This window comes from Battus philenor, unplaced genomic scaffold, assembly GCF_028537555.1.
Source record: "Battus philenor isolate CCGP_79_NKW_IND1 unplaced genomic scaffold, ilBatPhil1.0.hap1 SCAF_3, whole genome shotgun sequence".
NCBI classification, from domain to species: Eukaryota; Metazoa; Arthropoda; class Insecta; order Lepidoptera; family Papilionidae; genus Battus; species Battus philenor.
The window spans coordinates 8,515,072-8,534,046 of NW_027181693.1; the positions used below are offsets into that span (position 1 = coordinate 8,515,072).

At 30.4% G+C, this 18,975-nt stretch overlaps 3 protein-coding genes across 4 annotated transcripts; 1 reads left to right on the forward strand and 2 right to left on the reverse strand.

Annotated features, from left to right (window-relative positions):
* Positions 1–1,161: 1,161 nt before the first annotated feature.
* Positions 1,162–7,528, reverse strand: LeuRS-m (Leucyl-tRNA synthetase, mitochondrial). The gene is made up of 6 exons (XM_068770357.1): positions 7,316–7,528; positions 6,765–7,214; positions 5,002–6,352; positions 3,932–4,173; positions 2,611–2,847; positions 1,162–1,432 (listed from the first exon to the last, which is right to left on the reverse strand). The coding sequence occupies exons 1-6, from the start codon at positions 7,397–7,399 to the stop codon at positions 1,208–1,210; spliced, it is 2,589 nt and encodes an 862-aa protein (XP_068626458.1). The 5' UTR covers positions 7,400–7,528; the 3' UTR covers positions 1,162–1,207.
* A 791-nt stretch (positions 7,529–8,319) lies between these two features.
* On the forward strand, positions 8,320–10,120 carry LOC137926903 (FUN14 domain-containing protein 1B). Of its 2 annotated transcripts, XM_068770641.1 has the most exons (4): positions 8,320–8,573; positions 8,650–8,845; positions 8,976–9,079; positions 9,783–9,872. In XM_068770641.1, exons 1-3 carry the CDS (start codon positions 8,431–8,433, stop codon positions 9,054–9,056), a joined length of 420 nt encoding a protein of 139 aa, XP_068626742.1. In that variant the 5' UTR covers positions 8,320–8,430; the 3' UTR covers positions 9,057–9,079; positions 9,783–9,872. The 2 variants fall into 2 exon arrangements, with proteins under 2 accessions (XP_068626742.1, XP_068626741.1); XM_068770640.1 differs by lacking the exon at positions 8,976–9,079 and having other exon boundaries at positions 9,783–10,120.
* A 5,941-nt stretch (positions 10,121–16,061) lies between these two features.
* LOC137927037 (uncharacterized) lies at positions 16,062–18,704 on the reverse strand. Its single transcript, XM_068770823.1, has 5 exons — positions 18,548–18,704; positions 17,670–17,836; positions 17,356–17,484; positions 16,509–16,622; positions 16,062–16,286 (listed from the first exon to the last, which is right to left on the reverse strand). Exons 1-5 carry the CDS (start codon positions 18,632–18,634, stop codon positions 16,082–16,084), a joined length of 702 nt encoding a protein of 233 aa, XP_068626924.1. The 5' UTR covers positions 18,635–18,704; the 3' UTR covers positions 16,062–16,081.
* Between the last annotated feature and the right edge of the window lie 271 nt (positions 18,705–18,975).

Consider the following 18,975-nt stretch of genomic DNA (forward strand, 5'->3'; position numbering starts at 1 on the left):
CTACTACTAAAATTTCTCTTGCACAGTCACTCCTTCTCCCCATCCTTGATTACGCTGATGTCAGCTATCTAGACCTCACTGAAAACCAACTAAATAAACTTGAGCACCTTCAAAACTTTTATATTCGCTTCATATTTGGCCTCCTAAAATATGATCATGTTTGGAATTTCGCGCTAAGCTCAATTGGTTACCCATATGGCTTTGCCGGAATGCTCACATACTTTATCTACTCTATAATATTCTTTTCAATCCACTCACTCTCTCTTATCTCAAATCAAGGTTCAATTTCTTCATGATACACATGAGAGGTCTTTGAGATCATCAGATAATCTGGAGTTAAAAATACCGGCGCATTCTTCCCCGTTTATGGCCAAATCTTTCACCACGCAGGCCGTTCGATTGTGGAATGATTTACCGCTGACATTAAGACTTGCCAAGTCACTACCTATTTTTAAGAAAATGGTTACAATTTATTTACTAGATCTATGATTATTTATACCTTCATTCATTACTTTTTCTTCCTCTGTTTCTTTATTTTAGCCGAGGCAAGTTGCGATCCAAATCAGTTTGATGTTTTTATTTATTATTGTATTAAATTTATAATATGTATTAAACCTTTTTTATTATAAGTATATATGTTATATACATATGTATGTATGTTTAAGTATGTATGTCTATGTATATTTATGTTCATTTGTTTGTGACAATGTATTTTTTTTTTGTACACGTGAACTACCCTTTATAAGTACTATTATCTTTTCCTTACTATGTTGTCTGTAAGAGATTGCCTTGTGTGATAAGACCGCCCATTGTACTTTTCTGTTTATTATGTATCTTATCGTGTACAATAAAGAATATTAAATAAACAAATAAATAAATTATTCTCATAAGTACTTAAAAATATTTTTTCATAATGAGTGTTTAGCTCTTTTTTTAATATTTCTTGTAGTCTTAAGATTATATTTAATCTTTTTAAGTCTGAATTTTTTAATGATTACACAATATATCGCCCGCTCTAGGTCTGGAAACGAGGCGGGCGGTCGCCCCTTTACCTACCGTACTTACGTTAAGATTAATGTTAATAACTAAAAGAAAAAGATTTTATGATTCAAATTTTGTTGGAATACTGTAAATAAAAACAAAATTAAAATAGCTCATTTGTGTATTTTTTATTAAAGGAATACACTTTCTATTAATCCATTTATTTTCAACAGTTATCTTGTATCTTCTCTTTTTTCAAAATTCTATTTGTGTATATATTTAATATTGCCCGACAATTTGGGTACAATTCATAATTTATTTTTGCAATACCTCTCTCAATTCTTTTTGCAACAGATTCCTGCCTGAGCATTATTTGTAAAGCCTGTTCTTGATTCAAGTTTGAAAGTTCTTCTGCCTTAACTTTAAGGTCACAGCGGTCTGCACCATCCACCTAAAACAATTATGTTAATTTATTACAAAAGAAACCGATTACAAAATTAAAACAATTTATGATCCTGTCATCACATTTGCTTATTGTAAAGAGAAAATCTAATACTTGTTTGTTTATTATGACTATGAAATTTACTAGCAATATATTTATTTATGCATAAGAATTGTAATATTATTGCACCACCTTCTTGATACATAATATTTTATATTCCAAAAAATTATTTTCTCAAGTAAGAAATAAAATCCGTTTAAATGAAAATAGGAGAATAAAATAGAAAAATATGAAGAACGAGTCTAAAGTAAACTAATAAATTATTCAATAATCATTTTTCTAGACATCAGAATAAAAAAGTTGCCTATACTATCTCATGGATTATTTAAAATATGGAAATAAATGGAATATAAAAATTTATTTCTAAGTGTAATGTCCGTGTTAATGTAGCTGTATTACTCTGTATTACAGAGTAGCCAGTGGCGTAGCTATGGTATTTGGGGCCTGGGGCAGATTGGGGCTTCGTGCCCCCCCCCCCCCCACTAAAGAGTAAATAATTTCAAAATTCAGAACAGAATGTAGCTAATATATATTTTTTTGGTTCAAAATAATAATAAATGTAAGTAAAATAACATTAGATCTTAATAAAATTTATTGGGAAAATTTAAAAACGAACTTTCCTCGCTTTTTGGCCTGCAAAGTCAATAATCACATTTTCAAAATCAATAGTGTCGACTAGTTTGAAACATAGATATGTGTTTTTATGATTTAGGGCCCTTTTAAAAAACACTTTGTGTTTTGCGAATGAAAGGCTTAAAAACTGTGTATATTATATTTTGTAACCGTTTACTTTTTTTAATGATCATATTATTTAACAACTTTTTTAGCACAAAAATAGTAAAATTCGATATTCTTTTTATGTTATTTACTTTAAATTATGGTTTTCATTTTTCTTTTAACATTTCATTATTTATCATTAAAAAAAAAACTTCACTTTCACACTTTCACTTTCTACTTTGGTGCCCCCCCCTGCTTGTGGTGCCTGGTGCGGCCGCCCCACTCGCCACCCCCTAGCTACGCCACTGAGAGTAGCTACATTGACACAGACATAAAACATGTTTGCTCAAAAAGCATATTTTTAAGTAATTAAATAAATTGTAAGTATGAATGCAATAAATATTACTTACTTTACATAAGAATGACAATCCAAAATTATTGTCTACTTTTGGCCAATCCTGTTCTAGAATAGACTTCTCCCAGTTTATAAGATTTGTGCTATCATTCAATCTATTAGGTGCTGATAGAAATCCAGCCCACAATTCTGAACAAAAATGTGGAGACACTGGCGTCAACATTATAATTAATGATGCAAGTGCTAATTCATATTCTTTACTTTTAGCCACTGTTTCTGGCGGCATATTATTCTGCAATATAAATTAGTAATAACAATTTTTTTTATATTAATAAAAAGTTGTTAGTTTTATTGCTGTTGACACTTCGTCTGTATAATGCTACATGGTGATTATATACAGGTGTAAAAGATTTAAAAGGGTAAATAAACATCTCAAAAATCTTTAAAGCCTTTACACTTCCAATTAACCTATATAAAGTGATCACTCTGAAATTAGTTGTGTTAACTTATTTTCCTCTTGAAATGCGACGTGCCAATAACTTCTCACAGTACAAAGTTTTCAGGGACAAATAGTAAACAATAATTAATAATAATATAAAGTCATTAAATTGTTAATTTTTTTAATATTCATTACATTGTTTAATATTTCTGAAACATTGCTTTTTGGATAAGGTGTACCATACATTAATTGACAGCAAATATGCTATTCATACATTCACTCCTTTAAAACTTTTGTACCAATGCTACACAAAATTTTAGAAAACAAAATTCTTTTAGGCACTGAAATTGTAGTTGTCTTATTGAGTTACAATATTCCAAGAATATCATTATTCTACTTTGAAAGCTGAACAAAGTACTACCTTTTAGTATCAGAGGTATTTGCCAAGATGATATCCAAACATCTCTTTAAAAAAAGAACTACCACTACTAAACACAAGTATTTTTATCAGCCATACTTAACCATATCCAGAATTAAAACAGCCCATTGTGTTAAGCCCACACAACAATAGCAAAAATGGTGTACACCCTTGGCATTGATTTAGGAATTGGATATTTCTTTTTATAACATACAAAATAATAAACAGATATGGCTATCCGATTTGTGCTAAACGCTATTAGCCTTTCTGGTTTTGATAGCTTCTTCGGACTCATTGCTCGCGAATCCGAAATCCACAAGCCAATAAATTTAAAAAAAATCTACCTGAGATGCGTCACCTGTCGTATTGTATTGACTAAATGATATCTACTCGGTTTCTGAAGAAAAGTGTAATCCTTTTCTCAGAAGAACAAAGAATTTTAGCTAAATCGATATCAGAGTTGGCAGAGGATTGGTATGAGTCGCTGGTTATATTTTATATAATTGATAATATACATACTCGTAAAACATTAGTCAAGCTCTGCAACCTAGAAATTCCAACACTTAGTTTTTGTGTATATTTAAAGTGATAAGTGGTTGTAGCATTAAAATAGTTTCTTGAATTCCAAAGTAATGTGTCACGATCATTCCATTCTTTTGTGATACTATTATCTTTCATTAAGTTTACATTGTTTCTATGTTTGAGAAAATCTCCAATTGTTAACCATAAACGATGTTGCCAATTCAATACACCTGGCAAAGCTGCAACAAAGTATCTAATATTTATGGAAATAATAGCATGAAATATAAAAATGATAATGTTAGTATTTGCTGACTTTAGATAAAGTTGGTAAAAACACCACTCAATTATATGTGCCTAGGATTAGTGACATATTATAATCCTATTAGTATTTTTAATATGTTCAGTAATATTTTACAATAATTAAGACAATAGACAAGTGCACAGCCACTCCTGTCATAATACTCAAGTTATATCATTACAATTAAAATCACTTAATAGCTCATATACTGTCAATTAATGTACTGTACTCCTTTTCCAATAAGTAATGATTTCAGAAATAATAAATAACAATGAAAATACAGAAAGAAAAAGCATTTTCAAAATTTCAATTACAATATATTAAAATCAATTATTGTTTACTATCTATCCCTTCAATTTTGTAATGCCAGAAGTTGCCAGGCATATTCAAATAGAAGAAATTAATTAATGTAGCGTATTTTAGAATCATAATCTTATATAGTGATTATAAATAGATGTAAAAGCCCCTTCAAAACTTTTAGCATTGCAATCTATTTCCAATCACCTTGTGTATATATTGTCCTTAAAATTCATATTGTGATAAACTGTAAATGGTTTTCACCTAAGGTGCAGTATATCAGACATTTGAATTTGATACCATTATCCACCTAGAGAAGTGCTCTTTTTATTCTTACTGTTTACTGTAAAAATTTAAAATGATTGGTATTTTTGAATTGTGTGTGTATGCTATAGTGTTGACACTTATGAAAGCTCACTACATGGAAAACAGCAAAATAAATAATCAATGGAATTAAAAGTCATTGCCTTACTTGTGTCTGACCAGCGTCTACTGGTTGAAGGAGGCACATCAGCAAGTATCAGTAATCGAGTGGTATCACAACCATAACTTGTTAATAACCTTTTAGGGTTTTCACCATTATATTTAGATTTACTCATTTTCTCCCACTGAACTAATACAGGTTCACCTGAAACTTTTTCTTTATACTCCTTTCCTATTTTCTCTACATTACCTGGTGGTATGTATTTTCCTGTTGATTTAATCTTGTAACTTTGACCCATAATCATTCCTTGTACTAAAAGTTTTTTAAAAGGTTCTGGTGTTGAAGTCCACCCAAGAGAATGCAAAAAATAACTCATGAAACGAGCATAATACAAATGCAAAACTGCATGTTCTTTACCACCTATGTAACAATTAACAGGTGTTAAATTTTCAATTTTATCTCTACTAAAAGGAGCATTTTCATTATCATGATCCAAAAACCGATAATAATACCAAGAAGAGTCTACAAATGTGTCCATTGTATCAGTTTCACGTTTTGCAACACTAGAACACTGTGGACATTTACATGTTATCCAATCATATGCATGTGTTAGTGTTTGATATCTAAAGTCAATATTTGTTATCTCTGGAAGTTTAACTGGCAGGTCTTCATATGGTACAGGGACCGTTCCGCATTTGGGACAATGAATTATTGGTATAGGTGTTCCCCAGTATCTCTGCCTTGATATCAACCAATCCTTAAGTTTAGAACTAACATAATGGCCTCCAACATTTTTTCTTATTGCTATGTCCACTGCTTTATGATTATCATTGTTAATATCAATGTCAGAAATGTCTTTATCATAGGAGATTCCAAACTCTTCTGATAGTTTCCTATCTTCTAATGTAGTTGAGGGACATGCTAAATAAACTTCCTGGCCTTCAGGATAATTAAAATTATTTGTGAAATATATTGGCATTTCAGTATTTGTTATTGGATTATAACATTTAACATTTCTTGTTTCTTTACTTAGAATTTCATCAAGGATAACATTATTTTTTTGCATAATTAAAAATTCTCCATGTAAAAGTTTGTATGGTTCAGATGTCCATACATCAAATGATTTTATGTTATCACCAAGCTTTATTTGAAATGTAACACTTACTCCATTACATTCACCAATCCAGTGTTTCTGAAGGTTTATTATATCTTTCCAATTCTCTAAATGTTTACTGTCAAGACCATCATACAGTTGTTTAGCAAATTTTGTAGTCTTAATAAACCATTGTGTAAGTACTTTTTTTTCAACTTTAGCACCTGATCTCCAAGAACAGCCATTGTCATCTACTTGTTCATCTGCTAATACTGTTTTATCCACAGGATCCCAGTTTACCCTAGCCTGGAAACAATTATTTTGAATTAATAATTAAAATAACTAATTGGATTCATCCATTTATATCCAAAGATAGATGCTCACTGTAAAGCGCTGTAAAGCAAAGATTACCACAATCATAAAAGATTTACATTATATAATAACAACATATTAGTACATACAAAATGATAAATTTATAGCAAGCAGTTATTTTCTTGTTTATGACAGTAAAGGAAAATAGGCATATTCTCAAAAAAAAAAACTTTATGAAGGTTGGCAAAGGTGAAAATATGTGAATTAAGTGAATTACACATGTTAAAATGGAGTTCAAACAACAAAACAATTTTTATGAGTCTTTACTGGCTTTTTATACAATTAAAATACAACCCAACAATCTAGAAGTCTTAATAATTTAATATAAAAAGAATACTTTACTAACCTTATTTTGGTAGGCCAATCCTTTTTCAAATAACTTCAAAAAAATATACTGTGTCCACTTATAGTAATTCGGGTCACATGTACTTATTTCCTTTTCCCAATTAAAATTAAATCCTAAATTGCTAAGCTGGTTTTTCATTGTCTCAATATTGGCCCTCGTCCAGTCTTGAGGAGGGACATTGTGCTCTATAGCTGCATTTTCAGCAGGCAAACCAAATGCATCCCATCCAATGGGATGTATAACATTTTTACCATTCATTTTATGAAACCAGGCAATTGTGTCCGAAATTGAGTACACCCGGACATGTCCCATGTGTAAATTTCCAGATGGATAAGGAAACATTGGTAACACATAGAAAGGGTCTTTATTAATATTACACTTCTGACTTTGTACATCTTCACCCCATTGTTTTTCAATTTTTAATTTAATTTCTGTTGTTAATTGTTCATGCTAAAATCAATACAGGTCCTAACAAATTTCCATAATAAATTGAAAAAACTAATTACAAATAACATCATCATCACAACCACATTTATTTGTAAAATACTTGCCCATAATCCTAAACTACTCGTATATCTTTGGAAAAATTTTATATATCCGAATCTGTAACTTAAAATTCCACACAAAACCTTCATTTTAAAATCAGAGAAACTTGAATAGCAAAATCAGAAAAAACAACGCAAAACGCGAAACAGATGTCTATAATTTACTTTTGAGGAATCTTTCATTAAAATCTGATAACATACATGCTTATTTATATTAATTATGTGATATAATTATATAGTTACAAATAGTTTACAAGTTGTATTTGACATTTGACCAATTCTACACATTTTCTAAAGGTTTAAATGTAATTATGACATATTTTGGTGTTACTATTACTCTTAAAAACAACCAAAGATTATTTTAGTTTGTTATTGCTTAAAAAATATAGCGCCAAATTGTTTTGTTTATCGTTAGAATAAATAGACATAATAATTATTCGCTAAGAACAATGATGCTATTGTAAAAGAATAATCTCCTTTGATTCAAAATTTAAATTACATGAAAATCTATTGTAAAAAAAAACATTAATTTTGTGCATACACATAGAAAACGATAAAAATTTATTGTAACTGTGATTAATCAATTTCAGTAATGCTATTTACCCACAGACACGAAAATGTATAATTATTTACATACTTTTAAATTTTATCCTTTACATTTTATGAAATAGACTATAATGAAAGTTGAACGTACAAATTATGGTATTCCTTAGTATTGAACAAAAACAAAACAAAACTTTTCGCAGTAGTTCTTGTCTTCCTTAAAGCGATGCTATTTTTTTTAACCAAGCAGAGATACTCATCTATTGTATAAAATTCATTAAATTATATATTTTTGAAAGTGATGAAAATTAACGTTTCTATGAATATATTACGGCTAATTTATTAAGATTAAATATACAACCAAGTTTACATAAAAACGCACTGAATCATAAATTTGCAGCGTTTTAATGATATTATAGCTATTCAAAATTCACTGGTAACATTGTTACAAGGCAATTAATCATAGACTAAATCAGATGGTGAATCATTTAATGTATATTGTGCTTAGTTCTACTTGGTACTCGATAACTTTAAAATAGATTCTAATTTTTGCGACGCACTTTCAAGTTAATAATACAATGGCGAAGCCAAAAAAGGACGATGCATCTGAAGAAGCCAAAAAAATCGTTGACGACGCTAAAAGCTTTATTGAAAAAGCAATTGGAGATATTGGAAAAACGTCTGCAACTAAACAGCTTATTTTAGGAACTGCATCAGGATGGTAGGTATAAGTTTGTAGTCTTTTTTTACTTTCTCACATATTATATGCTAATGTGACATATTGTTAATGTTTACAGGATAACCGGCTTTATAACAATGAAAATCGGCAAATTTGCTGCCGTTGGAATTGGCGGAGGTGTTATTTTATTGCATATCGCTAGCCAAAAGGGTTACATAGACATTAATTGGGATAAAATCAACAAAAAAGTGGATAAAATTAGCGACAAAATTGAAAAGGAGACAACAGGAAGGTCACCAGATTGGTTTGAAAAAGTAGGTCTAAATATACAAACAATGTTTGTATGTCGCACTTGACCGGTATTAATAAAATTTACCAACAGAATACTTGTATTCGGTTATCGCAGCTATATTTTTTTTTGCAAAAACCAAATTTTTGTTCCAGGTTTTAAACATTTTCAAAGATAATTCATATTATTCAGCAGGCTTTACTGGTGGATTCTTTTTTGGAATTGCGTCTTCATGAATATCAATATTTTAAAATCAATTGTGAGTTAATAATTTTATTAAGCCGGTTGAGATGAACTGATTTTTTTTCTGACAGTAAAATTATTATCAATGATAAATTTTACCTATTTCAATGCTTTTAAAAGAAATATGAATTGAAATTGTGTTGCTTACTATATAAAATAAAATTTTAGACTTTGGTCACTAAACTGCTGTACCCTTTCTCGCTTCACTTTATCAGTTTCAGGTGTTTTATCCATTTATTTTTCATCTATTTCATTAGGGAGAAAATAAATATTGATTTAAAATACTTTGCCATTGTTGTCCAAAACTGTCTCATCCTGAAAGTATCTTTATTAAATCATCTAATCTGATGCAGATTTTTTTAATTATATTTCTCTTGCTAAACATAAGAAATCTAAGAAAAAAATCAGATTCAGAATTCTGATTTTTATTGATAATAATAATGATACTTCAATCAGTGTTACTGTTAAAAACTTATCTTCTGTATTAGACAGGCAATCATTGTTGTATATAATTATGCTACAATTAATTATATTAAAATTTAATGTTTTTTATGCTACTTAATGTATTTTGTTATCTCCAATGCCTGTTTATCCCAAAGTTGGTATAGTGTGTTAACAAATTTAAAATTAAATTAATTTGTAACTTATAAACAAATGTATCAATATTCTTGGTACACTGTTTATATTTATTTTAATTAATAGTATTAATTACTTTCCAGGTAGAAAGATTTGTGGATCGAAAAATTGATAAAGCGGAGGATATATTAAAGAAAAAAGAAAAGAAGGCAAAACAATGGTACCATAATTTTACTGGTGACGACCATTACCAAGCAACTGAAACGCACATATTTTTGACATCTTTTGTAGCTGGTATGGCTATTGGACTAATTTGTGGAAAATAATTTGTTGCATACAGTAACATTTAATACTTTTTGCTGTTTTGTTTAAATTTATTAGATTTACTTAGCCTTAGTATGTATAAGAATGAATATATAATTTAAAATAATGTATCTCCTCCAAGTATTGTTAATTAGGTTTCAATAAAAATTAGTTATAATTGTTTTTATTATTATAGTTAATAAATATCATGGTTCCATTGAATGTATTACAAAAACATAATATTTTATTACATTTAATTGAGGTCAGATTCTTTTCATCAAAAGGAACTACAATTCCTTCATTGTTTTCTTTATGGGAAAGAGAAAATAGACACATGATAGATCAAATAAGTTGATCACAATGAAATTTTAGAAAAGAAATAGATTCTTGAATATTACATCATTCCAACCATTAGAAAGGACACAATGTGTGTGTATTATACACTTACATTTACTTTGCAGTGTATCACGACAGAAGCATCTTTTGTGGGCACTGTGTAAGTTGTTTTAAAAATGTAAAGTTTTATCTGCTTGTGTGGTTGTTTTAAAAGTACAAAAGTAGTAAAGGTATAAAAGCATACCTTCATCAAATACATATTAAATATACCCTTATTTCAAAATTATTAGAGGTTTCAATAAAAAAAAATAGATTTTACCTATATGTAGTCTGATTATATTACATTTAATTTGGATTCAGTTTCACAAAATTTTATTTATGCTGCTATTCATAAAGCATCCTAAATAGCTCCACCACATTTAAAATGGCTGAACAACAAGACCTATTGACCTTTTCTTCCAGTAAGATCGGAGGGCTCAATGGTTCTGTCGGGAGCCTTAGCTCACGCCGATAGACGGATGGTCCATAGAGTAACTGGGCACAGGGAAGCATTGGCTTGAACTGTCACTAGAAAGGAGTTTAACAAAGGTGTGAGGGCCAAACTTTGACTTAATTAATTTGTATTTTATGAGCAGAGAACCTAATGTGTAGAGAGAGGTTCTCTATCTTAATTGAAATAAGACTGAAGTGAACCGCATCAATGTTACATACGAAACGTCATTTGACAAAGTTACATAGATATTTATACTCCTGCGGGAATATTATAATGGAAAATTCCCGCAGTCAGGTCGCGTATATGTTATGATACAAAACAAGACTATTATTTTATCGACGGTCGGAAATCGTACGTTAACTAGCGGCCTATTTTAAAGGTTCAAAATTTTGAAGGTTCCTTTGTTCCTTGGTTATCGGATCGTTTTCCACACTTTCTCGATATATCCTAAGTCATTTGATGAAATCCATTTTACATAAAGTTTTGTTTAGAGTATACCTTAACCGGCACAATTAGGGGAACACAAAAAAGGTAGATTTTTAAAAAAGTTTTTAAATCTTGTAAATCTTGAGAACTAGTTTTTATTAAAGTATAAGTACATTTGCACGCAGCAGGGTGGTGAGTAATACTGTTAAAAGGAATAAAACAGAAAAGACAAACAGGTAGCAAATATAAAATTAACTGCACTATTAATAGAACTAGTCTAGATGATGGAAGGAAGGCGATGAAAGCAAGAAGGAATGAAAGATATTGTGAAGGAAAAATGGTAAGAATAAAAAAAATTGAGAAGTATGAAAGAGAGTGAAGAATAAAGACAAAATTTTGAAAAACTTATTTGTAAACAAAGACCCCATATAAACCCAACAAATTAGGGGTACGAGAGGCCTCCAACAGCGGGGGCCATAAAAAAAACGTGTAAGTACACTGTTAAGAAATACCATACTTTAAAATTTCACACTTCTCAAGTGCGGTGACAGGTTTTTTGGTTCTTTTAAAAAATTTGCTGAAATCCCAAGTTCTCATTGTTTCTGATAAGAACTTTATTGGATGTTGTGTGTGTGACTGTGTTCATTTAACTGTTTGCTTTCAATAGTGCTTATTGTTCTAATACAAAATGAGTGATTTACCAACAACTTCAGTGGCTAGGGCAGTAACTATGATCGAGGAGCGGTATATTTACCGTTCAGTCGGTCACGCATTGGGTGTATCGACGTCGGTGGTTCGTCGTGTTGTAAGACACTAAAGGACGACTGGATCTTAAGTGACGTAGATGACCATTTTATCGTCTTGCAGACTTTAAGGATACATCGAAAAACTGCTGTTCAGACCCGAAATCGATTGCAAGAAGTCTGTAATGTAAATGTAAGTAAACGTGCAGTAAGGAGGCGACTAACTACAGATGGGTTAATGATCTTATGTGCCAGCTAAAGCTCCAAAACTCGAGACAGCTCATCATGTAGCAAGATTAGCGTTCGTTCCCGAGCATAGAAACTGGACAGCTGAGACATTTCTGTGTTAATTTCTTTTTTTTGTGTTAAATTTAAAATTAAGCCGTAATAACTGAAAAGGAAAAATCATGAAACGCTGTTTCAAAAATAAATATTTTTCAGCTTAATTATTATTTTAGTAATTCGAGCAGAGGTAATAATTTTGTATACAATAAGTCGAAAAAAAAGAAATATGTCAAAAATAGTTTTTTTTTTTGTGTTCCTCTAATTGTGCCGGTGTGGTATATTCTAAATGCTCTTATCACCGTGAGTGACCATTTTAGCTTTGTCACTGGAATGTAAATACAGTAATGTAGAAAAAAAGAACCACCACAATAGTTTCTTTAATTTTTTTTTTGACGCTCAAGCATTAACATGGACATCGTCCTACATTGACAGAAATTCCACCGTTATTTATAAAAACAAATGCGGTTTTCCCAATTAATAACTATACCACAAATTTCCCAAATCATTACACTGGGAGTACCAGAATGATCAAAATCTTGTATGTAGCCTTCCTCAAACCTATCTCTTTTCCTTTTAATCTCCTATTCTTTTTTCATTGATTTATACTACAATTGAAATACTGTCACTGAAACAAACAATTTTTGTGATAGTTTCTAGTTAAAGTATTCCCACAACTCGTCGTTTTGAGGTTTGCTGGTCTTTGTGCAGTCTATTCGGAATCATTTAGTTACTAACATGATTGTCTCTATTATTATGTTACTAACGTGATGCTGACAAATCAAATATTATAACTTGCGAACTGTCACTGTATGTTTTCGATGTAACAAACTTAAGCTATATAAGTTTTGGGCTAAATGCTAAGCCGCGAGTTCCGACTGACGTTACACTTAGTCTTACTTACTTTCTGTTGATGTAGGTGCTGTTAGCCCGGAGGCTTTTATAGCTTCATCTGACCGGAGTTCACAGAGCGGAAGGGTTCGTTAATTTAACCCTTAATAGCCTAGAGTTTCAATTTTGATACCAATCTTTTAAACCGAATGTTCACATTACTATTAGTTTTTTTATAGATTGGCTGTACGAATTTTACTGTTGTATAATCTATTAAGGGTTAAAACACTTAGTCTTGTTGACTGACAGCGAACTTCAAGTAACTACCAAAGTGTAAGAAGACTATAAAGCCAGGTCTTCTAGCGACACTTCCAGTGCCTTGGAAGTAATTCCAAGCATCGTGAATAGACCTAAGACCGTTGATATTGCTCTAATCGTAATAAACAACACGATGCCAAGTCTCCAGGCGCGTTGATCAGCAGTTTGATTAAAAAATAAATATTTATTTCTAAGAACGAGAAACAATTCTAAAACTATCTAAGATAAAAAACCAAAAAAATGTTATTGCTTCTGTGTGTTACACCTGAGTTTGGATAAAAAATGAATTCAAAACTATTATTGTTTTCTTATTAATTTAATGGTGTCCTTTACACAAATTGCTTTAAAGCAGCGTTTCCCAACGTGGGACCCACACCCCACAGGGGGGTTTATTATATAATTTAATTGTTATTTCGTAAATAGTCTCGACACGAAATGAATCCTTAGATACTAAGCCATATGCACACACATACAAATACCTACACATATGCAAAGCTAGATCTGGGTGCCAAATTTAACTATAAAGCACATTCTTAAATATCTAAAATCGCTTGACGTGACCAAAATATCGTCTAGTAGATGGCAGGTTTCGCAAGGAACCTCGATAAGCAACACATTTGTTTGCATCTGAATGGCCAATCGCAACTTCAATTTTGTTTTACAGCACACAGTTGCTGTTTATTTGAAACAGTGTCCGTCAAAACTGTTATTGTGTTGTGAAAGGTCGTTGAATTTATAAATATATACATTGTATAGACATAATTGGTAAGTATTTGATTTTATTTCTGTTTAATTTTAGAAGCATCATTTTTCAGAAAATTTTGTGACTGGTAACATAATTTTGGGGTGGCGGTGTAGTAAATGTGTTATAAACATTAAAATTAATTTTAACAGATATTTTAATGAAACTGATACAGCTTTACCTATTATTGCCAATCATCACGTCATCAATATATCTAATCCAGCCATAAGTTCTGTTACAAAGAAAATCTCTGATAATATACAATTAAAAAATATATATATTTTAAAGTTTCATGTGTATATTGTCTACCCTTAGCTTTAACGCACACTTTTAAATGGGCGGGGCCATGCGTCGATGGATTTACGAACGGTTTCCATTGGAAACTTGGCCACTGCTGCCTCCAAAGATTTCTTGAGGGACTCGATACTTGGGTGACGCTTAGAGCAGGCCATGTCCTCTAGCACAGACCACAGTTTATAGTCCAAAGGGTGTAAGTCCGGACTAGCCGAAGGCCTATCATCAGCCTTTATGAAGTCTGGAACATTTTGCTCAAGGCAAATTTGGGTAGTGCGCGCCTTATGACCTGGGGCTTAATCCTGTTGGAATGTCCACACTTCGTTATTGAATAAGGTTTTGTTGAAAGGTTTAACTACCGCTTCTAACACGGTATCTTGATACACTTTAGCTGAAGGTTTCACGCCTTTTTCGCAAAAATGGAGTTTTGTAAGCCCTTGGTAGGAGACACTCCACCAATCCTTTACGTATGCTGGATGATGGTTTCGCTGAACTTTGGTCACTACCTCGGAAGCTTCTTTAGAGGTGGGTGCATACACTCGATCATTTTATTTGTTGTAGTGCACCTCAATTGTAAAAATGTTTTCATCGGTAAAGAAATTTTTCTGTATTTTTTGTCTGCGTATCAAAATAAGAGCTGTTTTGATTTTTCGACTCGCCTTTGTTTTAGTGCATGGTTTAAGGTATGTCCTGTGTATCTCCGGTAAGCCCCTAGACTTAAATTTTGTTTGATAATCCGAGAAAGTGCTCTCGGTGGAATTCTCGTTTCTCTGCAAAGGGTTTTCTGCTTCCTTTTGGGACTTCGACGAATTCTGGCTTTGACTTCATTAACGGCCTTATTTGTTTGTATAGACTGCGGTCGGCCGGATCTCTTCCGGTCATCAACAGACATGGTTTCAGTGAACCTTTGGATGGTACGACACACAAACATTTGGCTTATCCCTAGCCTTTTCAATATATCAAAAATGTCGGCTGGCTCCTTACCTACTTTGTATTTTTACCGCAATCTTTACCGCCCACTTCATTATGAAAAGAATATTCTAAACAATAACCATACAATAATGCGTGAAAAAGTATATTTTTATCGTAAAGCTAATGTCCAAAATTTAAATTAATGTTTTTTTAAATGTATGTAGACAGCTAGTAACAGAATTTATGGCTAGATTAGGTACTATCTGCTGATTTAAAATAAATTGATTTTCAAACATGGATGATGCAGCCCATGTTAGTGGGCCATAAGAATTTTAGAAAGGCTAAGATGGGGCATGGCACTAAAAAGGTTCGGAAACACTGCTTTAAAATGTTAATTGACAGGTAACCTATATATTGTTCCTCATAGTAAATGCCCAAAAAATAGTTACTAATTATTGTTGACATTATTATTTATTTAAAAATAGACACAGTTGTTCATTACATATTACTTAATAACTTTTTTAATCTCCACTAACCATTCTTTGAAGCATAAGTAAGTAGACATACTCTTATTATAGAATGGCAAGACACAATTATACATTGTTGAGAATTAGCTCTCAAAAAAACATTAAAACCTTTTTACTTTGTTAATTTTTTTTAATAATGCAAAGAACAACAAATGTTACTTCTTAACACTTTTTGATCAAAATAATTTCATCTATTATATCTAAAAATTGTTTGATTATATAGAAACAACATGTTTTATTCACTTTTTATTTTAATGTAATAATCATGAAGTTCCTCGAGACTTAAGTTGTCAAGAAACAGACGATATGATTTTAAATATTGTTTTTTAATTGAAAGGACAGCATTTTGGTACCTCTTCTTCTCAGATGTTGATAATGATTCCCACATTCTGCTATTATTTGTCTTAGCACTGAGAATTTCAAAAAGTTCTTTACTCGATCTGAAATTTTGATATCACTATTAAAAGTTTTAATATATATGTCTGATGGTATTAATAGCTGTTGTAGTATCAAGTAATATATAGTATCAATTAATATCAGAAATAATAAAGTTTTTCTCACAAAATACAAAACATAATACAATTACAAATAATATTTCTTTGTAAAATAATTTCAAAATTAAAAATAATTATAAATTTACTATTACACTAGTTATAACTTACTTCAATCTTGGGGGAATTGGTTCAGGAAGACGATTTGTTATATAAGATTGAATCACAGATTGATTGTTTGCATCAGTACCTAATTGTTGAGTAGAGTCAATATTTAATGTTGTCCTAAAACATAATACATTAACTTAATAAAATTAGGTGAAGTTATTGCCGTCGATATCCCTAGCAACATTATTGCAAATATTTGTAGTATATTTTCATTAAAATTAATTCTTTAATGAATGCCCTAATGGTACACTAGTTGTTACTAATGGTATAGTATATTTAATTGTAATATTTTGAAAGATTAATACAATAAATTTTATTAAATTTACCATCATAGATTAGTTTTAGATAAAATTATCTTTTTTATATACTATAAATTATTCTAAGTCTCTTAAACTATAGATATTGATTTGAGTAATATTTAATAACATTTTATGTGTCATTTTCTGTACTGTCAGTCATATCATTCATAACTATTTTGTTTGGATAATAATTTAAAATTTAATTAGTCAGAGTAACATGATCACAACAAATCGCTGGTAGATGTATTTACATTTTTCTCCTTCTATGAACAGAGATTGGCACAGCTGTGTCTTAAACAGCTGTGCCAATCTTTTTGTATATGAATCTATTCAAATCTAATTATAATCCCATATTATATAGCAGACAAGGGTCTTCTAAAATTTGTTATTATTAGAGGATTATATTTTTTCACATTATTATTAGAGGATTATATCACTTACCATCTGTGTCATCATTTTCTACAGATGTACACAAAGTACAAAATTCAAATATAACATAAGTCCCAGACCTGTACATTATTGATTTGATGAAAAACAAAGACAACACTTACAACACTTCTTCATTGATAACAGATTTACAGTCTTCTGAAAGATTTTCTGTGTTATTACTGTGGAGATGAGTTTCATCTTGATATGTGACATCACTATGTTTACTAAGAGAGGTATAATCTTTTTTAGATCTGTAAGATTGTGAAGAATTGTTTTTGAGAACATGATTTTTAAACATAATAAAAATTTTGTATTAATTATGAGAGTTATGTAATAACTTATGTTTTAAGCAGTTTTTTTAAGTTATGATAAATATTATTCAGCAAACAATAAATTTAAAAAGTGTTCCATGTATTTAATAAAAAGAAATACCTACATTTGGTAGTCTTTTTTCTTTAAATAAGGATGAACATTTTGTAAAGAATCAGCAATTTTCTTCTTGTGTCCTGCTAATATTTTGTTGTACTTTGATGTGAATATTTCTTTTTCACTTTCACTCAAAGAGAGCCATGATTTTGTTGCCTCTGCTAAAACAATATGCCTCTGAAAGCATTAAATGATGTTTATAAACCTTAAAGCTAGAAAACATTAAAAATAACTCATTTTGTATCGCTTACTAATACTGTGAGTTTAAAAAGCGATATAAATAACAAAATGGATCCACAATATGGTAGTTCTATATAGACATGGCTTTACTCTTATGGTATGATGAGATTGTAAATTATCTGATTTTTTTACTAAACAAAACCTTAACACAGATCCGCCAGCCGATAATAAGGCTCAAGAAATTAATAGAGATGTTAAAACAGAATTAATCAATGTAATAAGTGATTTTTGTCATGATATTTTCAAACTACAAATATTTGTATTGGTTTGAATAATCCATACAGCGCTAATCTTACACCTACAGATTTAGATTTTTTAATCCTTTCAAATTTTTTCTGCAGTTTTAGTTCTGCATGACGTCAAAGTTATTTGTCATAGATTTATACCGGAAGCCTATTACGAAATCGCAAATGTTTTCTTAATTTGAATATATAAATATCTTTAAAAGCTTATGTATTAACTTTTATTTTTTATAAACACAAGACCCCTCGCTAACAACAGTATGGTTTTAGCGAGCGATTTTACATGATTAGTTGTCTGTTTCCAAATTATAAGCTTCTGTCTTCGAATAATTTCCTACATAAACTACATCTTATAAGTGAAATGTATTAAGTAATGCAAAGAAAACGAAAAGTTAGCTATTTATACCTTCTCAATTACGGAACTTTTATTTCGGCAATATAACCTGATATACAAATTTAATGCCGATTCAGGTAAACGTTCAACTGTTGTCATATTGTAAATGAGTTTCTTGGTATTTTATTTTAAAACATATGCAAAATTCAAACGAAGTTTAGCTAACCAAGGAATTAGTCAAATAATTTGTCATTTTTTTGAAAATTATGATAGTGACATCCAATGTGTAAATTCAGGTTTTAAATTTAGGGGTTTCGTTTGCGAAAAAGTGATAATCTTAATAACATTTTGTGTTTGTACACACACTCTTAGAATTTTTTAAATGAATTACGACCTTTTGTAATAAAAAAGTTTAAAGCTTTTTATAATAGTTTGTAAAGAGCTTGATAGTTTTTAATAAATTTAGGCTTTGATCGAGGATTTTCATTTTAATTTTTATT